The sequence below is a fragment of the Falco peregrinus genome, chromosome 19 (assembly GCF_023634155.1).
Source record: "Falco peregrinus isolate bFalPer1 chromosome 19, bFalPer1.pri, whole genome shotgun sequence".
Taxonomy (NCBI): domain Eukaryota; kingdom Metazoa; phylum Chordata; class Aves; order Falconiformes; family Falconidae; genus Falco; species Falco peregrinus.
Window position 1 is genome coordinate 1157896 of NC_073740.1, and position 23340 is coordinate 1181235.

At 66.3% G+C, this 23340-nt stretch overlaps 3 protein-coding genes across 4 annotated transcripts in view; 1 reads left to right on the top strand and 2 right to left on the bottom strand.

Annotated features, from left to right (window-relative positions):
- The window catches only part of AMHR2 (anti-Mullerian hormone receptor type 2), a 5078-nt gene extending 4991 nt beyond the window's left edge, over positions 1 to 87 (top strand). Inside the window, 1 exon segment of the mRNA XM_055792386.1 lies at positions 5 to 87. Coding sequence (XP_055648361.1) covers positions 5 to 87 — 83 coding nt within the window.
- Positions 88 to 90: 3 nt separating this feature from the next.
- On the bottom strand, positions 91 to 7394 carry LOC129782898 (tensin-2-like). Its single transcript, XM_055792387.1, is given in 19 exon segments — positions 91 to 134; positions 598 to 665; positions 745 to 855; positions 1299 to 1377; positions 1916 to 2001; positions 2287 to 2351; positions 2898 to 2921; positions 2923 to 3021; positions 3097 to 3147; positions 3775 to 3906; positions 3908 to 3947; positions 4271 to 4320; positions 4405 to 4443; positions 4591 to 4629; positions 5611 to 5648; positions 5994 to 6053; positions 6056 to 6104; positions 6967 to 7049; positions 7335 to 7394. Coding segments are annotated over 18 exon segments (1140 nt in total). The 5' UTR covers positions 7033 to 7049; positions 7335 to 7394.
- A 2657-nt stretch (positions 7395 to 10051) lies between these two features.
- On the bottom strand, positions 10052 to 22044 carry EIF4B (eukaryotic translation initiation factor 4B). 2 transcript variants are annotated; one of them, XM_055791921.1, is made up of 15 exons: positions 21949 to 22044; positions 17452 to 17589; positions 16434 to 16642; positions 14266 to 14382; positions 13894 to 13948; positions 13343 to 13486; positions 12731 to 12841; positions 12259 to 12438; positions 11915 to 12149; positions 11517 to 11635; positions 11209 to 11422; positions 10946 to 11013; positions 10699 to 10786; positions 10501 to 10576; positions 10052 to 10247 (listed from the first exon to the last, which is right to left on the bottom strand). In XM_055791921.1, the coding sequence occupies exons 1-15, from the start codon at positions 21959 to 21961 to the stop codon at positions 10170 to 10172; spliced, it is 1845 nt and encodes a 614-aa protein (XP_055647896.1). In that variant the 5' UTR covers positions 21962 to 22044; the 3' UTR covers positions 10052 to 10169. The 2 variants fall into 2 exon arrangements, with proteins under 2 accessions (XP_055647896.1, XP_055647897.1); XM_055791922.1 differs by having other exon boundaries at positions 10501 to 10573; positions 21949 to 21976.
- Between the last annotated feature and the right edge of the window lie 1296 nt (positions 22045 to 23340).

Consider the following 23340-nt stretch of genomic DNA (forward strand, 5'->3'; position numbering starts at 1 on the left):
ATAGCACGCCTCTTGTTTTGTGCGCATCCCCCGTTTTGCGCGCACCCTTCTCATGCACCCCTTGCACACGCACCCCCTTGCACGTGACCCTCACCCATGCACCCCTTGCACATGTGCTGCCTGCATGTACCCTCCTGCACGCAATCCCTGCACATGCACCCCCTCGCACACACACACCTTGCACGTGCACCCCTTGCACACAATCCTCACATGCACTCCTTGCACATGCACCCCTTGCACGCACACCCCCTTGCACACGCACACCCCCCTTGCACACGCACACCCCCCTTGCACACATACACCTCGCACACACGCACACCCCCTTGCACACGCACACCCCCTTGCACACGCACACCCCCCCTTGCACACATACACCCCCCTTGCACACGCACACCCCCTTGCACATGCACACCCCCCTTGCACGCACACACCTTGCACACACGCACACCCCCCTTGCACACACGCACACCCCCTTGCACACGCACACCCCCCTTGCACACGCACACCTTGCACACCGCACCACACCCCCTTGCACACGCACACCCCCCTTGCACACGCACACCCCCCTTGCACACGCGCCCCTCGTGCCCCGCTCACCATCACATCCCCCCTTGAGCAGCAGCGCGGGCTCCAGGGTGACGCAGAGGCTCTGGGGGCCGGGGGTGCTGCTGTGGGGGGAGGGGGGGTGAGGCGGGGGGGGTGCCGCGACCCCCGCCCCGGCACAGGGGGGGGGGACACACTCACTAGACCCCCGAGGTGTAGACGAGCTGCATGGCCTGGTAGATCTTCAGGAAGGGCTGGCAGCCTGCGGGGGGAGCGGCCTCGTGGGGGGGCTGCAGGGGAGGAGGGGGGGGCCTGGGGGGGGGGGGGCAGCAGTCCGAGGGGCAGGGGGTCTGGAGGGGCTGAGGGGGAAGTCTGGGGGTCCCTGGTGGGGACGGGGGGTGGGGCTAGAGGGGGTCCCCGGAGGACCCTGGGGGGCGGTTCCAGGGGGGGTTCGCAGGGTGACCCTGTGAGGGGGTCCGGGGGGGAGGGAGGTTGCAGGGGGGGGTCCTGGGGGACCATGTGGAGAGGGGGGGGTTCTTGGGTGGCCCTTGGCAGGGGGGGTTCCCGGGGGTGCTGGTGGGGCCCTTGGGGTGGTTTTTTGGGGGGGGGGGGGGCGGGGGGAGCACGGGGTCCCCAGGAAGGTCCCCTGGGGGCTCTGGGGAGGGGGTTTCCGGGGGGAAGGTGTTGCCCGGGGGGGGTCCGGGGGGGGTGCCCACTGACCGGCGGGGGGGGGGGCAGGCGGGCAGGGGGGGGGCAGCAGCACGTGGTGCAGGAAGAGGGGGCTGCTGTTCATCCGGATGCTCCCCGAGAGCAGCCCGCTGAAGTACTCGATGTACCCTGCGGGGGGGTCAGCGCGCACACCAGCGCCCCAGCCGCCCACCCCAGCGCCCCACCCCAGCGCCCAGCACCCCACCCACACACCCACCCAGCGCCCACCCAGCGCCCAGCACCCCATCCCGCACCCATCCAGCACCCACCCAGCGCCCACCCAGCGCCCAGCACCCATCTGCACCCATCCAGCACCCACCCAGCGCCCACCCAGCGCCCAGCACCCACCCACACCCACCCAGCACCCACCCAGCGCCCAGCACCCATCTGCACCCATCCAGCACCCAGCACCCACCCACAGCCATCCAGCGCCCACCCAGCACGCACCCAGCACCCATCCAGCACCCACCCAATGCCCAGCACCCACCCGCACAACATCCAGCACCCACCCGGCAGCCGCCAGCACCAGCACCCAGCACCCACCCGCGCCCACCCAGCACCCACTCGCACCCTGCACCCCTGCCAGCCCATTCCCTGAAGCCCCCCCCATGACCTGCTCCCCCCCCCCCAAGCCCCCTGCCCCCCCCCGCCCCCCCCAGCCCCCACCTCCTCTGGGACGGCTGCAGCGCGGCCGCCACCTTCTCCTCGCAGAACTTGCGCATGGTGAGGGTGCCCAGCGCCTGGTCAGCGCTGGGGGGGGGTGTCAGGGACCCCTGCCCAGCCCCCCACCCCCAGCCCCCCCAGTGCCAAAACCAGCCCGCACCCAACACCCTCCTGCCCCCAGCCCCCCCCTTCCACCCCCCGTACTCTCTCCACACCCCCACTGCGACTCCTCAGCCCCCCCTCCTGCCCCCCAAGGTCCCCCATAACCCCCCCAACCCCCCCCATACCGCCCTCTGCCCCCCGTGGCCCTCCTCATCCTCATGCTCCCCATTCATCCTGCCCCCAGCCCCCCGTGCCCCCCCAGCCCCATACCTGGCCGACACCTTGCTGTAGTGCATGTAGGCTGCCACGATGACGCCCGTCTTGCCCTTACTGCCCTGGGGGGGGCCAGGGCTGTTCAGGGCCCCCCCCACACCCCAGCATCCCCATGCCCCCCTCAGGCTGGCCCCTGAGCCCCCCAGCCCCTCCCAGTACCTCCCAGTATCCCTGTGCCCCCCCAGCACCCCCAGTGCCCCCCGATTCTCCTGCCCCCGAGCACCTCCACTCTCCCCAGCCCCCCCACCTTCTCCCCAGGCCCCCATGGACCCCTGAAGCCCCCCAGTTCCCTCCTATGAGCCCCCATAGCCCCCCAGTTCCCTCCATGATCCCCCTATAACCCACCTTGGACCCCCATAGCCCCCCATAGGCCCCCAGTTCCCCTCATGGGCCCCCAAAGGCCCCCCTATGACCCCCCCCATAGCCCCCCCCTGGGCCCCCAGTTCTCCTCACAGCCCCTTATAGCCCCCCCCATAGCCCCCCCAGTTCCCCCCATGGGCCCCCCTGTGGGCCCCCAGTTCTCCTCACAGCCCCTTATAGCCCCCCCCCCCCAGTCCCTTATAGCCTCCCATGGCCCCCCAGCTCCCCTGCAGCCCCCCACCCCCCACCTTGCAGTGCAGCACCGCGACGTGCTGGGGGTGCTCCCCGCAGCCACCCCTCCATGGCCTTACAGATGGAGCAGAGCTTGTCCAGGGGGGGGGCGTGCAGGTCCGGCCACCCGAAATCCTGCACCTGGGGGGCAGCGTCAGTGCCAGGGACCCCCAGCATCCCCCCGGCACCCCCCAGCCCCCAGAACCTTCCCCTCACCTTGGGGTTGAGGCGGATGATGTCCCGGCGCTTCTCCGACAGGTTGAAGATCTGTGGGGTGGGGGGGCGCAGGGGGGAGGGGGTGTCATGGCAACCCCCCACGGTGCCCACGGGGGGAAACTGAGGCACAGCCCCAGTTCTGCCAGACCCCCCCAGAGCGCCCGGGGGGATGCTGGCCCCCACCCCACAGCTGGCACCCTCCCTGTCCCATCCCTGGGGACACCAGAGTCCTGTCCCCATCTTGACCCCATGGACTGAGTGTCCTGTCCCCCTCCTGCCCCTGGGGACCCTGGTGTCCTGTCCCCATGGACCCCGATGTCCCGCCCTCGGAGACCCCAATGTCCTGTCCCCATGGACCCCAACATGCTGCCCTTGGAGACCCCCGGTGTCCTGTCCCCCGCCTTGTCCCCATCCTGTCCCCAAGGACCCTGGTGCCCTCTCCCTGTCCTGTCCCTAGGGACCCTGGTGTCCTGTCCCCAAGCATCCCCGGTGCCCTGTACCCCCTGTCCTGTCCCCAAGCACCCCCAGTGCCCTGTCCCCATCCTGCCCTTGGGGACCACAGTGCCCTGTCCCCGTCCTGTCCCCAAGGACCCCCAGCACCCTGTCCCCATCCTGCCCTTGTGGCCCCCCGGTGTCCCTGCCCTTGGGGACGCCAGTGGCCCAGCACGTGTCACGCACCGCGTACTGGTGTCGGTGGCGCGAGGCCAGCATGTGGGCCACGTCGCGCAGGTGCGCGCGGTGCCGCGGCTCGTCCAGCGCGGGCGGGAAGCGGAGGCAGATGATGCGCTCGGTCACGTAGGTCAGGTCGAAAATCGAACTGGCGCTGCATCACCTGCTCCAGGCTGACGCTCCTGGGGGGCACCCCGCGCGCGGGCCGTGACGGCGACCCCTGGGGTGAGGGCACCCCCCGGGTACAGCACCCCCCCCAGGATGAGGGCACCCCCCGGCACAGCACCCACAGCACCCATGCAGGATGATACCCCCCACCCCGGGGCGAGGGCACCCCCCCGGGTACAGCACCCCCCCACGTACAGCACCCCCCTCCGAGGTGAGGGCACCCCCAGGCACAGCACCCATGCAGGATGACAGCACCCACCTGGGGTGAGGGGGCCCCCCGGGCATGGCACCCACCAGAGCACCCCTCCCCCCCCAGCACCCCCCGGCCCCCCCGTACCTGGGTAGGGTGTTCCGCTGCCGGGCGCTTCCGAGGGACTTGGTGGAGCCCTGGGGGGGGGCAGAGGGGGGGTCACGGGGGTTCGTGTCCTACGGGGGGGTCACGGGGGGGGGGGGGGGGGGCAGGGGACCCACCAGGTGCTCACTGCGTCGCGCGGGGGCCGTGTTCCTCCTCTGGGGGGGCAGAGCGGGCTGTGGGGGGAGTGTGGGGGGGAGCCGCTCCCCCATGTGGGGGCACGGGGCCCTGCCTCAGTTTCCCCCCCATTGCCCCGGGGGGTGCGGGGGGGGGGGGGCGTGTCGGGACCGACCCCCAGCACTTACCAGCTCGGGGGGGGGCAGAGCCTGGCACGGTGATGTCACCTGTGGGGAGCGAAGGGGGGGTCACCCCAGCCCCCCCCTCCCCCCCTGCAATGGGACCCCCAGGGGCTGGACCCTGCCCCATAGAGGGACCCGAGGGGGACCCCCAGCCCCACGGAGGGACACACCCTCAGACCCCCCCGCAGGACCCCCTCCCTCCCGGCCGCCCTCTGCGCCCCTCCCCCCGGCCCCCCCCCCCCCCGCCCCCCCCCCCCGCCGTGTTGCTCTTGGCCCGGGCCCCCGGCCAGGACAGAGGCTGCGATTGACACGGCCGGGGTGGGGGGGCCGGGCCAGGGGGGGGGCCGGGGCTAAATATAGCACTGGCGGCACAGGGGGCCTTTCACCGGCACCGGCCTCAGCCCCCACCCAAGCTGGGGACTCCCCCTCCCCAAAATCTTCCTTGTGAGATTCCCCCCCCACCCCCCTGCCCCCAAATCCTCCTTGCTCCCCCAGCCAGGGGGGGAAACTGAGGCCCGGGGGGGGTGGGGGCGTGTAAATATGGGGAACCCCGGCATCCAGGCCCCCCACCCCTCACCCCCATCCTGGGGTGGGCAGAAGCACCCTGCCCATCCTCCCAGTATGGGTCCCATGGGGACCCTGGGCTTTACTGGGGGGGGGCACACACTGCTGTGTCCTGACCACGGTGCCCTGCCCAGGTGGACACTGACCCCTGCCCCCTCCCCCCCCGCCCCGGGTCCACACACCCCCCCCCCGTGTCCGTGACCCCCCTCGTGTCCGTGACCCCGCCCCCCCCCCGCCGTTTGTCCAGCTGCAGCCCGGGCTGCCCGCCAAGGCCAGCGTTGCACAACAGTGGGGGGGCCACAAGGGGGGGCCGAGATGAGGACGATGTGATCCCCCCCCAACCCAGAGCATCCCGCTATGGGGGGGACACACTGGGGGGGCACCCCCAGCCCCTGGGGACCAGGAAGGGACAGTGAGGGGATGCTGTCACCCCCCAGGGCCACCCCCCCTGTGCCTCCCTACCTTCGCCTCACATCTCTTGTGGCTGGTGACCTTGCACACTGCGGGGGGGGGGGTACAAAGGGGACATCAGGACCCCCTGGGCCAAGCCAGCTCAGGCCACCAGCATCCCCACCCTATCACCCCCCCCCATCCCCCGCTCCAGCACCCCCAACTGCAGCACCCCCTCACTCCAGCACCCCCAACTGCAGCACCCCCTCACTCCAGTACCCCCCCCAGCACCCCCTCACTCCAGTACCCCCCCCAACATCCCCCACCCCCAGTACCCCCCCAGCATCCCCCGCCCAGCACCCCCCACCCCCAGTAGCCCCCCACTCCAGCACCCCCCAGCTCCCCCCGTGTGGGGCCGGGGGGGACCCAGGGTGTCCCGTGGGGGGGGGGGTCACCTCTGCAGACGAGGCCCTGGGGGCCGAGGGGCTCTCGGCAGGCGGTGCACACGCCCCCCCCCGCCGGAACGCCTTCTCGCGGAAGCTGTGGGGTGCGGGGGGCTGCCGGGGCTGGGGGGGACACACACACGCGTGGGAGTGGGCACGGGGCTGCAGAGACCCCGTGCCCCCCTTCCCTTCCCGTGTCCCCGGAGGGAAACTGAGGGACTGAGCGACCCGCGCGGGGGGGGGGAGCTCAGCCGGTGGGGGCCGTGGGTAGCCACAGCGTGGGCTGCTCCGTGCCTGGCTGTCCCCCGGGCCCCCCCATGTCCCCGTCCCCCCCCCCCCATGTGTGTGTCCCGTGCCTGCCCTGGGATGCCGTGTCTCCCCCCCTTGTGTGCCCCCAGTGTCCCACCATGTCCGTTCTCGCGTCCCTCCATCCCCCCCCCCCCCCCCCCCGGGACGCCGTGTCCCCCCCCGTGCCCCCGCCCGGGACGCCGTGTCCCGCCGCAGGAAGCGGGGCCGGGACCAGCCCCAGGAAACGGACCGCGGGGGCGGCCCGACCCCCCCGGGACGACCCGGCCAGTTCCCACGGGCGGGGGGGGGGGCGTGGGAGAGTGGGAATGGGGGGGGGGGGGGGCAGCGGGGGGCGGGGAGGGCAGCGGGGAGGCGTGGGAAAAAAAGGGAAAGTGGGGAAAGGGCGGGGGGACAGCGGGGGGAGGGCGTGGGAAGGCAGATGGGGGGGGTTCAGCACCGCCCCCCCCGCACCCGAGCACCCCCCTCGGCCGGGCCGCGGCCAAAACGCGCCACGCGTGGGGAGGGGGCGGCTGCGCGAGCCGGCGGGGGGAGCCCCGGGGCCAAACCCCGCGGGTAGCACCGGGGGCGGGGGGGGGGGTCCCGCCGCATCCCCCACCCCCACCCCCCCCCACCCCCGGGACCCCCCGCAACGCCCTCGGGACCCCCCTCCCGGAGACCCCCGCCCCCCCTCCCCTACCGTGTCGGTGCCGTCGCGGCGGCCGAGCGCCCGCAGCAGCGTCCCGACGGCGCCGGGGGGCTTCATGTGGGGGCCGGGGGGGTCTGGGGGGGGCCGGGGGGTCGGGAGCGGCTCCGGGAGCGGCGCCGGGACCGACGGGCGGCCCGAGGATGGGCCGGGCCCGCCCCGGCTTCCGCGCACACCAGAGCCGCTTCCCGTGGCCGGGGGGGCCGGGGGGGGGCGGGGGGGGCCGGCGCGGGGGGGGCAGCGGCACACGGGGAGAGCCGCCCGCGCCGCCACGCGCCTGGCACGGCTGCCTCAGTTTCCACTTGGAAAACACCCCCAAAAATCACCCTCCCCCCCCCCCATCCCCCCCCCAACCCCCATACCTTCATGGTGCTGGGACCCCCCCGCGGCGCTCCCGGCCCCAGAGTGGCGGCCGCTGCCTCCCCCCTTCCCCCCTTCCCCATCCTCCTCCTCCTCCTCCTCCTCCTCTTCTTCCTCCTCCCCCCCCCCCCGCCCCCCCGACAGGGCACGGCCACCGTCACCGCGGGCGGGACAATACCGGCGTGATGGGGACGTGGTTGGGGTCAGCGTGCTCCTGGGGGGGGGGACGGGGGTGGTGGTGTCCTGCAGGAGCACTGTGCCCCCTAAGTGGGGACATAGGGTGCTGTGGGCCCCCCCTCCGGGGACAGACCGGGCCCCCAAATGGTACCTGGGGAGGGATGGGGGTCCCCAAAATGATGAGATGGGTGGGTGGGTGCCCCCGGGTGGGTGCCAGCACGGGGACACGGGTGGGTGGCGCAGAGCAGGTCGGTGGCCGCGTCCCACACCGGGTCAACGCCCCCTCGGGGGGGCGGGGGGGGGGCAGCCCCCCCTCTGCGGCTGCGCCAGGGGCTGGGGGGGGGGGGGGGCACCCCGCGGTCCCAAGGCGGGGGGCTCCGAGCCCCCCCCCCCCCAGGGCCGGGAGCCCGATACCCAGAGGCCCCCAGGGATGTCGGGGTGCAGGGGACCCCCGGTCCCCACTCCAGGAGGGAGCTGTGGCCCTTGGGGGGGCCCCCCGGAGCCCCCCTGCCCCCCCCGCTGGGGGGCCCGGCCAGACTTGGCACCCCGCAGCGCCGCCGGCGGCCAAGCGGGGGACAGAGGGGGACAGAGCCCCCATTGTGGGGTCGGGCTCCGGGGGGGGGGCGGGGGCCTTTCTGTAGGCCCCGGGGGGAGGGGGGGGTGTCCCCGAGGCTGGGGGGGGGGGCGGGATCCCCGGGATTCCCAGCCGGGAACGGCGCCGGGACGAGGGAGACTGCGGGGGTGAAGTCGCCCCCGTGGCTGCGACGCGCTGAGCGGCGGCAATTAACGGTGGCAATTAGCGGTGGCAATTAGCGGCCCCCTCCCCTGCCCCGGCTAGTTAAGCTTCAATTAGGCTCGTTACCAGGTGGGCCTGGCCCAGGGGAGCCGGGGGGGGCCAGGACCCCCGGGTAGGGGCGTCGCTGGCGGCGGGGTGGGAGATGGTGTGGAGCACCCTGGAGGGGCCGTGGGAGGGAGGAGGAGGAGGAAGGACAGGGGGAGGAAAAGGATGGAGGATGAGGAGGAGGATGGAAAGAGGAGGAGAAGGAAGGAGGAAGGACAGGGGGAGCAAGGAAGAGGAGGACGATGGAAGGACACAGGGATGGAGAAAGGACAGAGGGATGGAGGAAGAGGAGGAGGAAAAGGATGGAGGGAGGAAGGACAGGGGAAGAGGAGGATGGAAGAAGAGGAGGAGGAGAAAGATGAAGGTCAGATGGAGCAAGGAAGAAGAGGAGGATGGAAGAAGGACACAGGGATGGAGTAAGAGGAGGAGGAAAAGGACGGAGGGAGGGAGGAAGAGGAAGGATGGAGGACAGAGGGAAGAAGGATGGATGAAGAGGACGGAGGAAAGACGGGAGGAAGAAGATGAAGGACGGGTGGAGGAAGCGGGGGGTCCTGCCTCCGCTTCACCCCCTGACCCAGCTTTGGGAGGTCCCAGGGTGGCATTGGGGGGGGTGGCACCGAGCGGGGACCGCACAGAAGCCATGGGGGGTCCCACAGCCCTGGCCGAGCCCCCTGCACCCCTCTGGGAGGGGCTGAAAGGATCGGGCCCTGAAAGGGTTCGTTAAAAGATTCATTTTATTGGAGGAAACGAAAAAAAAACCAAACCCAGAACGCGCGAGGGGGGGGGGGTGGGCTGGGGAAGCCCCAAGCCAAAGAGGCCCTCAGTGCCCACGACGACACATTTTTATAGATTTTGTACAAATTTTTACAGGTTTCTCTTCTTTGGGGCTGCAGGGGAAGGAGGTGGCCTGGGGAGGGGGTCCCATGCCCAGCCGGGGGGTCCCAGCATTGCCCCCCTCTGCTCCCCAAATAAAAGGGGGGGGATGTGCTAGGGAAAGCGGGTGGGTTTGGGGACCCCCCCACCGTGCGTCACTGTGAAGGTGTTGAGCCCACCACCCACCCAAAACAGGGGGGACACGGGGAGGCAGGTGTGGGGTGAACTGGGGGGGGGGAGGGGGGGGCACCCGTGCCAGAGGAGGAAGGTGCCCAGGGGATGCCAACACCTTCCAGGACCTGGCTGGGGGTGCTGGAGGGATGGAGGGAGGGGTGTGCAGCCCACCCTTGGGAGCCGGGCTCACCCCCCCCCCATCCCTGCCCCCCATCCCCCCCAAACCCATCCGAGGGGCTCCAGCGTTCCCCCCCCTTCACGCTGATCTTTTATTGACAGCAGCATCGCGCAACACCAAGTTTAGGCTGGGGAGGAGGCGGGAGGAAGGCCAGCTCTTCCTCCTCAGCCCCCCCGCTCCCCACAGCGCCCCGCGCCCCCCCCTCCATCCCAGGGGGGACCCTGGGTCCCTTGGGAAGCACCAACCTGCTCCTCTCACTCCTCCCTGCGGAGGCGGCTCCGATGCGCTCGACGCTGTCACGGCTGCAGCACATGCAAGAGGTGGGGGTCCTCGCTCGGGGGTGGGTGTTTTTGTGGTCTTTTTTTTTTTTTTTTGTTTTTTGTTTTTTTTTGTTTTGGTTTTGTTTTTTTTTTTTTTAAATTTGTGTTGGGTTTTTGTTTTGATTTAAAAAGTTTAAGAAAGGTCTCCAGGAGCTGTTGAGTTTTAGGTTTTATTTCTGTCTTGTCTGGATAGAGGTTTGGTTTTTAACTCTCCAAGCGATCCCAGGGTGGCGGCTGGTGGGGAGATGGCGCGAGGGCCCTGGAGGAGGATTTTTTATTCGGCGCATTCTTCATCATCACCATCATCTTCGCCATCTACTGACAGCGCCGCGTACTTGCTGGCGTGGCTGAACTGCGGGGGGGAGGGGGGGACATTCCTTACACACCAGCCAAGTGGCTCCGGCTCCACGCAAAAGGGCGGCTGCCTCTGTCGCACGGAGAAAAATACCACCCCCCCCCAAACCAGCTAAAAAAATCCCAAATCCCCAATCCGAGGGGAGGAAGGGGTGTCACGGCACCACTGGGAGTTGGAGCCAGGGCTCTCCCCCCCACCATGTGCCCCCTGGGTCCTGGGGGTGCCCCCCACCCCCCAGAAAGGTGCTTACGGAGGGCGGGTTCTCGTCGAGTTTCTTTGGCTCAGATGCAGGTCGGGAGTCGTGATCCTTTCTGCTCTCTTTCCTGCTGGAACCAGCGGCCCGTGGGCTTGGGGCCGGGACCCCCATCCCGATTCCCGAGCCAGGACCGGGACCCCCATCCCGATCCCTGAGCCGGGGGTGCTGCAGGGAGGGCCCAGGGTCACCCACCTGTCTGAATCTCCCGGGCCACGGCTGGAGCTCCCGCTTCGGACCTTGGAGCCACTCTCCCGGCCCCCGTCCGGTTTGTTCTCATCTCCTGCAGGGAAGAGAAGGCCACGAGGTCTCACTGCGAGCCCGTGGCCACCACCCACCACAACCGGGGGCTTGCGGGGGTCCGCACCCTTCCCTGCCACGGGGGCAAGGATGAGTCGCAACCCGGCTGTGGCAGAGCCAGGTGGGCCAAGCCCCCCCTCACCTTTCCTGTGGGCGTTCTTCGGGGGTGCCCCGTTCTCCACGGGCAGGCTCGGTGCCGTCTGGCTGCCGCTGGAGGGGAAGAAAGACCAACAACATCAGGATTGTGAGAAGGAGACGCCGACGCCACAGGCGAGAGCAGGAAGCGGCGTTTAGGGAGCGGGGAGACGGGATCCTTGGGCCACCACTGGAATATCTGGAGAGACCAGCGGCACAGGGGAAACCCTGGGGGTCACGGCCCAGGACGTGTCCCCCCGCGGTGCCAACCTCGTAGGAGAGTGCTGCTCCGAGTCCGAGCTCTGGGAGCGGGCAGGGGGGTTGCTGCTCCGCTTCACCCAGGCGTTCTCCTTGGGCGGCGGCGCCGGCATCACCTTCAGGGGCTGCTTCTCTTCCTTCGGCTTGGAGGTGGGAGAAGGGGCATCATCCTCCTTGGTGAACGCCTCGTTCTCCAAAGACTTCTCGCTCTCCCTCCTTCGTGTGGCTGCAGGGGTGACAAACACAAACGGAGGGTCGTGCGCGGAGCCACAAGAGGGGTGACAAGGGACATGCTGGGGGCCACCCAGCTCTGCACTCACTCCTGCCCGTCGGGCCAGTTCCCACGGAGGTGCCGGGGGGCCCCGAGTTGCCGGTCTGCGAGGACTCACTCCCTGTCCGCGATCGCTCCTGGTTCTCTTCGCTTCGCCAGCTGGGATGCCTGTGCCAGGGGCAAGAGGGGCTGAGCTCGGGGGCCGCAACGTGGGGAGGGAGAGGAGCGGCGAGCGGGTTTAGAGCGCGCCGAGGAGCATCATCGGCACCGCTACCGAGGGGAATGGGTCAGGGGAAGGAGGTGGCCACCACAGGGGAGATGCTGTGCTCCAAGGAACCCCACTGCCACCTGGACATCCCCCGCGTGGAACTGGGTGAGTTTTACACCCGACAGCTCACACAAGGCAGCCAGAAGCCCCTGCCCCAGGCCCCTCCCGCTGCAGCACACCTCTCTCGGGGTCGTCTTTCTATCCTCTTATCATCCTCCAGCTGGCGTTGCAGCTTCTCTTGCTCCTTCTGTAGCCGCTCCTCCACCTCCCGCTCCCTGGCGGCCGTGTCCACCGGCTTGGCCCCCCCAAAGATGGAGGCAGCCCGGCTGGACTGGGGCGCAGGGGCCACGGAGGTCTCCTCCTCCTTGGGCGCACTCCTGGGCTTCAGGTTCAGCTTCGGCCTCTGGGTGGGACCTGGGCAGGAGCCAAGACACCCCCAGTAAGCATGAAGCCCTCACCCTGAGCCGCTCTCAGCTGAGCCACGGGTGGTCAGACCCCACCCCCACCCCAAGAAAGCCATTACCTCTGTCATCACGGCGGAAATCATCCCGGCCGTAATCATCCCGGGAGTTCCACCTATCCATCCGGTCATCCCGCCGGTCATAGCGGTCTTCATAGCGGTCACTGCACCCTCGGTAGTCGTCATCCCGGCGATACCCACTGCCAAAGGCCCTCCTGCCGCTGCCTATCCTGGAATCGTAGCCTGCGGGAGGAAAGGAACCCCCTCCCGGTGAGTGCCGCTCTCCCCCGGCCGGCCTTCCTGCAGGACAGCGTCTTCCACGCAACAGCCTCCAAATCCGGGCCAGAGCCAGGCTCCGGGAACGACCAGAGCAAGGCTGGGGAGTAAAGCTGGCCGGAGAGGAAAAGCCACAGCTCATCTCCCGCACCCCTTCCCCAGTTACTGGGGGGAGCAGGGCCGCACTGGGCAGCTCGTCCGCCGTGGCAGAGCCTCACCACCACCCTGCCAGCCTGGCAATCCTTCGGGAATGCCCTACCTCGGTCGTAGTCCCTGCTGCGGTCATCGTAGCGATCCCTGCCCCCAAAGCCACGGTCCATATCCCTCCGCGGACCATTGCGATACCGATCGTCGTAGCGATCCCGATACCCTGGAGGTGGGAGAAGGGGGGTCCCGCATGAGTGAGGCACCTTGGTTTGCTCTGAACGCTCAGGTGATGGAGGCTGGCAAGGGTTTTCCTGCACTTGTTACCGTGACGGTCACAAATCCCATAACTAAGCAGGAAAATCCCGCTACCGTTCTCCAGGTGGGAGACAGCACCAACGCACTCGCCCTCAGAACCACCTGGCTGGGCAGAGCTCGGGTGGCCGCGCTGCCAGCGTCCCGTCGCAGACAGAGCACACCCAGATATCAAGGTAACGCAGATTTTCAGGGGAAACAGCAGAAAGGAGGAAGAACTTTCCGTATGGGAAGATGCAGCAGATTCAGCTCCGGGCTACAGACGTAGGGAAGCCACCCCCAGTCCTGCAGGAAACCTGCTTGCCAGGCAGAGGCGGAGGGAAGCCCCAGCCCGACTCCTGCGTCTCGCTCCGATCCCCTCAGCCACCATTTGACGGCAACGGAGGCAACACGTATGTTTCTGCCAACTCACTGTCTCCAAAGCTGTCATCGCCCCTGCGGGGTGGGTAATCATCAAAGCTATCCGTGGTGGCAGGACGGGCCCTCCAGTCACTCTCAAACCTCTCCGAGTCACGGAAGCGATCCCGATCTCTGCCAAAGCAGCGATCGTCCCGATCTGCCGGGGAAGGGAAGGAAATTTCAGCTCATGGGGATGGGAGCAGCTGCTGGCGGCGAACGGAGCACGAGCCTGGCCCAGCCTCTCCCAGCTCACTGCGCTCTATCAGCAGGAACGTTGGAAAGCCCTCGGCTGAGGCAATTAGCGTGATAGGGACAGCAGGGGTGTGGGAGGAACCAACACAGTGTTATAGATAAGTGCTGGCAGGCAAAACACCCCAGCGGGGCCCTCCAGCCACGCAGGCAGGAGCCAAGCCTGAGCCTGGAGCAGGGCTCAGACCCGCCGTCTGCGTCGTGACAACAGCGATTTGCCCCTCCATTGCCGGGGCCAATCACCAGCCCGGCACGCAATGCAGCTACCGGGCCGGCCGACGTGAAGCCAAGGTCATGAGCCAGCAGGATACTCGCCTTTATCCTGAGCTTGATCAGCAACATCCACTCGTATTCTTCTGTTCCCTAGAGACTGGAACAACAGGGAGAGATCAGCCCTGCAGCCCCGAGACACGCGGAGGGGTGAAAGAGCGGATCCCGGGACGACACCCGAACACAGAACAGGCGGCTTATACAACACCGGGCTCCTCCCGCAGCCCCGATGCCCTAAAAATACACCTTTCTTCCCCATTTAAGCCTTTCTCAAGCAGGGACAGCCATCACTCTACAAGATGACACTTCTTAACGCATCTCCAGCACCCAGGGCCGCACAGGAACGTGCCTGGTCCGAGCTGGGGGCACACGGGGACTCGTACCTACCAGCCCTGCTCCGTCAGGGGTCGGACTCACCTCTTCGTTGAGGCTCAGGGCCTGGAACAAGGAGTCTATGTCTTCAAACTCAGCATAACCAAAACCTTTCAACCTCTCCGGATTGGTAGGCTCCCGCGGCAAACGCACAGCACTGATCTGCAGCCAGAGAGAAGAGGAGAGCTCGTCAGGGTCCTTGCTCCAGCTTGTTAATATGACAGGCGAGGACCGTGTTCTCTCAACAATGCAGCTCGTGGCCACCCAGGAACTGAATAAATCCTCTCAGTGATGAGCGGGGAAGAGGAGGGTGCAACTCCCCCTCCAAGCACACCACAGGTTCCCCACACAACTGCCTCCAACACTTGTCTGGAAGGAGGAATCGGGCTCCAGCAAGAGGCTTCCAGCTGCAGATCTGCAGCGGGAACGGATGGAAGGGCCAGGAGAGCTCTGCTCTGCGGCGGCCGCTCTGCGCCCCAGCCAAAGCTCCAGCCCCACGGCTGTGGGCTCCCCCAGCCAGCCCCAGCCACCCCTTTGCATCCCCAGCTCATCCCAGGCTCCGCAGAAAAACCCTGGTGAAACCCAGCTCCGGACTGTTCAACCGAGACCCTGGGTTCCACACGAGCCCTCGGGCTCCGCTAGCTTTATGTCGCATGCCACACGTACGCCTCCGGTCACGCTCCAAGCCCTCAGCACCGCCCGCAGGCCCCATCAGACGTCCCGTCCCGCTGCACTAACGCCTTCTACAACCCTTCCTCGCTGGACTGAGGCTCCCCAAGCGTGGCGGCCCCCAGGTCACTCAGGGGAAGTGGCAGGAGCCGTGGAGGCAAAGGGAAGGCACAAGCTGCCTTCAGACGAGCCGGGCGCGAGGGGCCACTGCTCCAGCCAGCGCCGGGAGAGGCTGGGAAGGGAGAACAAGCGACGGATGCAGAGCGAGTAACTTCTAGAACAGTGAGGACCAACCCTGGGCTTTGCTTCTTACTCTCCCGTGTAGCACTGACCCCTCTGCCTAGACCTGGCCGAGGCTTCAGCCTCTCAGCTCCCTCCTCCTCCTCCTCCCCCACACCGTTACTCTCTGAGGAGGAGTGGATGCTGCCTCAGCAGGCGCCAGAGGTTAGAAAAACAACTGAAAATAAAAAATCACGGTAAGCAACGTGACTCTGCCCGCGGGGAGTGATCTGCTGCCATCAGCAGGGCTCGCCACCGCGTGGGGAATGCCGGACTCCAGCTGCATTTCCCAGGCCGACCTTCCGGGAGGGAAGCAGCCACTTCCCATCGCGGCTTGATGTCCCACCTTTGCCCTCCCTGAAAAACCCACGGGCGCCAATGTTCTTAAAGCTGGGAAAAGATAATGCCACTGTAGCAGTCACGGGCTCCCTGGGAGCCTCTCCCGCTCTCAGCCGTGGGGCAGGACCTGTCCCAGGTGAGCCCCAGCTGGGAAACCCCTCAAGAGGGCCGGACCCAGCTCAGGTCCAAGCGGAGCCCATCAGCCTCCGTGAAATTGTATTTAAGAAAGGACTGAAAATGCCACAGGCAGAAGAGGAGGAGAAGAAAAAGAGTGAGAAGCAGCAGAAGGCAGGCCAAGTTCGTTGCTGCCAGTGCTCCAGGTGCTGAAGCAGGTAACGACAAGTCTATTTTAAGTGGTAATAAATTTAGTTTTCCCCAAATCGAGTCTAATTTGCTGTACTAATTGGTAAGCCATCTCCCTGCCTTTATCGCAACGCACAAACTTTCTCATCCTATTTCCACTCCCTGTCCCGCTGAGGGGGAGCAAGTGAGCAGCCGGGTGGGTGTTCGGCACCAGTTGTGCACCCAAAATCACGCCAAGAGCCGGCCCAGGCTCCTCTCTTTACTCGGTTCCACAGGAGAAACACCATCTGCCTGCTTCAGAAGGGTTCGCGCTCCGTCACCACCGTGGCTGAAACAGCGGGAACAGCCGTTTGCTTGCTGGTAGCCAAGTGACTCACCTGAGATCAAGCAATCCGACAGCCACGGCCGTCTGGCAGCCGCCCCTCGCAGCCAGCTCCGGGCAGACATACCTGCAGGAGCCGGGAGCTGCCTTGGCCAACCCACAGCCAAGCAGGAACCAACACACAGAGCCGGCGGAGGGCAAACGGGGATTGCAGCATCCAAATTCACGGCATTTGCAGCCCACGGTACCCCCCAGCATCACCCTGCCCCGTGCCCAGGCCGGGCTCCGAGCCGCTACTCACGTTGAGTCCTCTGAAGAAGTCCTTGATAGATTCTTCCGTCACGTCATAGGGCAGGTTTCCCAGAAAGGCAGTGTAGGGGGGGGATTTCGGGAGGCGGCTTCTGTCTATGTTGGGTTCCCGAGCAGCCCGCGGGGCGGTGGGCAGGATGGAGCGGTCGATCGGAGGGGCCCGGTACACGTCGTCATCGTTACTGTGCCAAGTGGTAGAAACTAAAGAGAGAAATTTGGCAAATCACAAAAAACCCACCCAACTCAAGACCGGTTACTGGCAGCGCCATCCCCCCGGCGGCATTACAGCCGAGGAGCTGCACGTTAAATCCCTGAAATTCGTTCAGCTGAGCTGCCGGAGCCAGCGCGACACAAGCTGCCCCAGGGGCACCAGCAGCCCCCAGGAGGAACCCAGGCAGGCTAAAACGGCACGGGAGAGCGGCCGTTTAGTCCCGCGACCCATTTAATAAAGCATTTAAGCCTTCCCGGGATTAATTCCTGTTTGAATTACAGCCCGTCTCGTGGAAAAATACCACGGCTCGATCATTAATGTTCTCAGAAAGAAAATTCCTTGACACTGCCGAGCTGGAGGTCACTGCACTCACCGGTAAAACTCCTGGGCTTTGGTGAATCTGCCCACCCTCCGTCTTCCCCACTCTGGTTCTGCCAGTTACGCCAACAAAAAGCTCTTTATCCCATTTCTGTTCCCCATGTGGGTGCAAATCTCCCTCCCCTTCACCAGACCAAGAGCCTCAGTCCTAATGAGATCTTGGTTTGCTCACCGAGCTTAATTACCCCCCCCAAAAGAAACAACCAGGAAATTTTGCAATGTCTGTGTATGTTGTTCCAGGTCACCAGCTGTTCGAGGGTACAGTCAAACCCAGAGCCGGTGGCTTCCAACACTTCCCACACGGTTCTTCCCCCCCTGCAGCGGTGCAAGAAGGGGAAGGATCTGTGGACAACCCGCCTCTGCACCCCTCACACCCCTGGTACTGGTGTTTACTGGTCTGGGAGCCGGGCAGTGACAGTACCGTCTCCTTCCAGGTCGTCTGTCTCGTCGGCCCAGCTGACGGGTTTGGGGATGTAGGTTGGGCCCCCGCCGCCGCCACCATCCTCTGCCAGAAAGTCCGTCAGGGTGAGGGTCTTGCCCTTCTTGTTCTTCTTCTTAGCTGGTGGGGAGAGAGAGAGGACAGGGGTGAGTGCGGCCGGGGCCTGCTTTGCGCAGGGTGGGGAAGGAGGAGCAGCCGGGGCGCCCGAGACGCAACACCAGCCACGGAGACGCAGGCGCCGGCCACCCCATCCCCGTTTATTTCCTATTTCCAAAGGGACAACAGCCTCCGATTCCACCCAGCCGAGAATCCAGGCTGCCATCACCCCAAGCACAGTCACACCCCACATTTCGGGGGTCAGCCGTACCCACAAACATCCTCGGGGCTGTTTGGTTTTGGGGAGGAGAGAGAAGCCACACCACTTCCACCCAGGCCACAAGCAAGAGATGCGGCGGAGCACGGCACGGCGATGCCACGGCCGCTGGGACCCCCTCCGCCTCCTCCGGAGCCGGCCTCACCAACATCTTAACAAACCTCCCAACTTCTCCAGCTCGGGAATTATTTTTTTTTTTGCTCCACTGGAGCCACGAGCGGCCACAATGTTTATCCGCCGAGGCTTTTTGTCGCCTCCTGACGAAGCTGTGCGCCGTGACGGTCCCCGGCACCTCCCAGCAGTGCCGGGGAAGCCGGGCTATTTTTAGGAAGCCGGGTTATGATGCAGTTTGCAGAATTCAGCAGTTTTTGGGTTTTGTTTTTTTTTTTTTAACCTTGCGGAAGGAATTGCTGCCCCCCTGCGGCACCCATGGCCGGAGCAGGGACCACCACCACCTCCACCTGCACCACCACCACCTCCACCTGCACCACCACCACCTCCACCTGCACCACCACCACCTCCACCACCACTTCTGGGCAGAGCATGGAGGGCTCAGACACCCCCGGTGACTCCGGACACCCCTCCACAGCGCTTTTCAGCGGCGCTTGGAGCTCCAACCTCCCAAAGGAAAGAAAAGCCGGGCTGTTTTGAAAGGTATGGCAGCCAGAGCCACGCAAAAGCAGCCATTGCTTTTGAAAACACGCGCTCTTATCTTTGGTAAGAAGAAATAATAAACTTTGGGATTACTGGACTTCACGCAGATAATGTCTTACCAGGCTCCTGGCTGGGGAGCACGATAATTAATGGGTGAAGGGTCACAGCAGCCTTAACGAAGATAAAAAATGACAGATGCAGGACTTTTGCAGGCTACTCGTTCGCCTTCTCTAATTAGCCAAAGCTCGCCTGCTGTTGCTCAGAGCCGAGGGACTGCTCACCGAATGGCGCTTAAAAATGGTTTCTTCCGCAGAAATCCCTGCACCGGCACCGATATAACCACCACCAGCATCTTCCAGCAGGGAAGCCAGATGGTGGGAGGCTCCAGGCATGGATGGATCAACTGCCTGTGTGCAACACTGGCCCCCCATCCTGCCTCCTGGCCCCCCAGATCCTGGTTTTCTGTTGCCCTTGCTCTTCCCCTTTGCGAGTCTGGGATTTTTAGGGCAGTGTGAAGCTGTATCCTGCTCCTTCAGCCAGATGCTGGGAAGACAGAGCCATCCTGCCCTCCTGAACATGCTCCCAGCATCTCCAACGACGCTGGAAGCTCCCAGGTGCCATCAGGGAGCTCCTGTTCTCTGACGCTTGCCAGTTCTCCATTCCCAACATCCATTAAGACCCAGAAGGGCTGGAGAGAAAAGCTGAGCCTACAAACGATCCTTCCCCCTGCAGCTGCGCCAGCTCCATGGCCCAGCACCTTTCCCAGTGCCATTCTGTCCTCCCCTGCCTCGTCCCCACCAGGAATCCCAAAGGTTTCTGTTTGGAGCAGCCTGGGCTGTACCCACACCAGTCGCAGGAGAACCAGGGCAGAAAAGAAACTCAGTGGCAGTTTGGACCCGTTTTTAGCCACCGCACATAAATCCCCGGGCTTGGGTCGCCCCGGCATCGTCTCCTGGAGCCCAAAGCCTCCGCAGGCAGCCACCGCTCCGTGCCAGCATCTCCAGGCCTGCTCGGGTCTTCCAGCCACGCTCCAGCTCACGGCTCCGCTCCGGGCAGCTTCGGTAAAGCCACAACAGCCGAGGGACATGGCACAGCACCGGCAGTGATGGGGAAACACATGGCAGCTCCCCCCGGCTCCAGCCACCAGCCCTTCAGGTAGGGGCTTGTGCTCTCATCACAGGACCCCGTCGCGCTCCAGAGAAAACCTTGGCAGGGCTTGGTCGTCTTCTTGCATCTTAAGCTGCTTCTCAGTCCCGCGGGAATCACAGCCTTGGCTTTGGGACTTCGGGCGACTGGAAACACTTCCCCCAGGAGCCCAAGCACACAGGCAGACCCCCGCAGGGGGTGGCCCAGCGAAACCCACCTCTCACCCCCCGAGAGCCACACAACACCTGGCAGAGTGCTCAGAGCGGGGTGAGAAACACCTGACCGCAGGGGCTGACACCCGCAGCCTCCCATTAGCGGCTGGATCTGGGGGGTGATGAGATACAGGTGCTGCTCGGGGTCCTCACCGACCCCTGGGAGCCCCCCTGGGCTTCTACCGCCTGCTGCAACCATCTCTGGGCCCCCTCAGATTTTGCCCCTGGTTTTCGGGCCAGGAAGCTGCTCTCCATCCAGCCCTCAGCAAAGGCCAGAAGCCGCGAATCCAGCCAGCCCTCTGGAACAGCCCAAGCTCCGTTTGCCAAGGGGAAACTCATGGAAAGATGACGTCGGTCCTGGATAAAAACATCGGGACGGCAGTGGCGACTGCCTGGAAAAAATGGAGGAACCCTCTTCTGCCGGAGATGAGGGCCATTCCCCAGGAACGGGGGGCCAGGCAGCACAGTTTGCCCTCCTCCTTCCCAAACGGCACTGGCTCCGCTCCCGAGGGCCACCAGCCTCCGAAACCAGCGCACTGGGCTGGCCCCGGACACCTCGAATGGCCACCGGGTCCCCAGCGGGGCCTGGCGGAGCCAAGCAGCTCCTGTCGCAGGGTAACGGCATCACTGGGCCTACAGGCACCGTGCTTGGGGAGGGGGGAACCCCCCAGCCGGGCAAGCCTACCCCCTGCCTGCTGGTTTTAACCCTGTCACGGAGCCCTGAGCCTGTTACTGACACCCAACGGGGTGTGCAGAGCCCTGCGTCCGTGACCTGCGCCCACAGCCCCCCCCCAGCTCAGGGGTGCCCCCCACCCCGGCTGGGTCCCCCGGGTGCTGCTGGGGGTGCGATACGGGCAGTGACACCCACCCTGCGCTACGGAAGGGGCTCAGTGTTGGCGCTCCCACTGCCGGGCAGAATGGGGCTTGTGGGCACCCGAGCCCCCCGGGAGCCCCCCCCCAGGTTAAGGCCTCCCCTGTGCTGGAGCCTCACCGGGAAACCGCTCATTTTTTGGGGGGGGAAATGAATAATTTTGGCATTTCCCCCCCTGGCCCTGCCAGGCTCCAAATGGCGCTGGCAGCTGGAGGAGCATGGGGCTCTGGGGGCTGATGGTTTTTTTTTGGGGGGGTCCCTCATGGTAGGGTGGACTGGCCAGTGGGAGGGGGGAAGGATCTGGGGGGCAAATGGCACGGGGGGAGGGGGCAAGGGAAGGAGCCCCTTTGGTGGTGGCACTGAGCGCTGCCCAGCCACCATCTCACAGAGACCCACGGGGGGGTGGGGGCCACACCAGGCTGGGGGGGACATGACACACAGGGACACCAGGGCCGAGGGGGTGACACGGCACAGGGACACCGGGCTGGGGGGGGACGGGGACACATGACACACAGGGACACCGGGCTGGGGGGGGGACAGGACATGACACAAGGACACCGGGCCTGGAAGGGGGGGGGTCACACATGACACAGGAACACCGGGCTGGGGCGGGAGGGACATGGGGCACCGGGCCCGGGGCGGGGGACGCGACACAAGGACACCGGGCCCGGGGACACACACACGGTGGCTCTGCAGCCGCCCCCCCCCCCCGCCAAGAAGACCCAAGGGTTTCGCACTGCTACGGGTGGGGGGGGCCGAGGGGGTGGGCTCACAAGGGGGGGTTCTCCGGTCCCGGCCCCCTCCTCCCCCGTTACCGGGTGCCCGACCGCGTGCGCGCCGCGCCCCCACGTGGGTACCGCCCTGCCCTGCCCCCCCCCCCCCCCGCGCCTGCGCAGTGCCGCGCTTGCCGCTGCCGCCCGGCCCCCCCCCGCGTCGCCTGTCAATCACCGCCGCCGTGCGCCCCCCCACCAATGGGAAGCCACAGCGGGGGGGGGGGGGGGGGGCGGGGGCGGGCGGCCGCGGCCCTGAGGGAACGCGGCGGGGGGGGGGGGGGGAATCGGTTCGCCGCAGCTGCCCCCCCGCCTCAGCTCCGCCCCGCCGGCCCCCCCGGCCCCGCGGCCCCCCCCGGCAGCGGCAGCGGGCGGCGCGGTCAGGGGGGCCCGTCGGTCCCGGCCGCGCCCCGCAGAACCCGCCGGGCCCCGCCGCCGCCGCGCCGCGCTCACCTGAGGCCGCCATGTTGGGAAGAGGCAGAGAAGGCAAAGGACCCGGATGGCGCCGTCACGTGACCGCCAGCGCTCCGCCCCCTCCCCCGGGGCGGGGCCGGCCGGGGCGCGGCTGATTCTGCGCTTGCCGGCGCCGCCCGCGCCGCGATCGTCCGGGGGGGCCCTGCGGAGCGCGGCGGTAGCGCCGGGTGCTGCGGAGCGTGTGCAATGCACCAGCGCCCTTTGCACTGCACCACCGCCCTGTGCACTGCACCACCGCCCGTGTGCAATGCACCAGTACCCGTGTGCACTGCACCAGCACCCGTGTGCACTGCACCACCGCCCGTGTGCACTGCACCAGTACCCGTGTGCACTGCACCAGCACCCGTGTGCACTGCACCACCGCCCGTGTGCACTGCACCAGTACCCGTGTGCACTGCACCAGCACCCGTGTGCACTGCACCACCGCCCGTGTGCACTGCACCAGCACCCCCGGGCAGTGCACCGGCACCCTTGTGCAATGCACCGGCACCCGTGTGCACTGCACCGGCGCCCTTGTGCACTGCACCGGCGCCCTTGTGCAATGCACCAGTACCCGTGTGCAATGCACCAGCACCCCCAGGCAATCTGTCTGTCCATCCATCTGCCTTACACCACTACCCCCCAACCCCACCCATCCATGCACCCCCACCCACCCCCACCTACAGATTCCTCAGCCAGCCAGCCACCCACCCACCTATCTGTCTGTTCCTCCCTCCATCTGTCTGTCCATCCTATTGTCTGTACACCACCACCCCTGGTCCAACTGTGCGTCCATCCCTCCCTTAACCCACCCACCTGTCTCTGTCCATTGGTGTGTCTGTCTGTCCATACACCCACCCATTCATCCCTTCATCCATCCACCCATCCATCCATCCGTCCATCCATCCATCCATCCATCCATCCATCCATCCATCCATCCATCCATCCGTCCCCATCCATCCGTCCATCCATCCATCCATCCATCCATCCATCCCCACCCATCCATCCATCCATCCATCCCCACCCATCCATCCATCCATCCATCCATCCATCCCCACCCATCCATCCATCCATCCATCCATCTGTCCCCATCCATCCATCCCCACCCATCCATCCATCCATCCGTCCCCATCCATCCATCCATCCATCCGTCCCCATCCATCCGTCCATCCATCCATCCGTCCCCATCCATCCATCCATCCATCCATCCGTCCATCCATCCATCCATCCCCACCCATCCATCCATCCGTCCATCCATCCATCCATCCATCCATCCATCCCCACCCATCCATCCATCCACCCATCCATCCATCCATCCATCCCCACCCATCCACCCATCCACCCATCCATCCATCCATCCATCCCCCCATCCATCCATCCGTCCATCCCCAT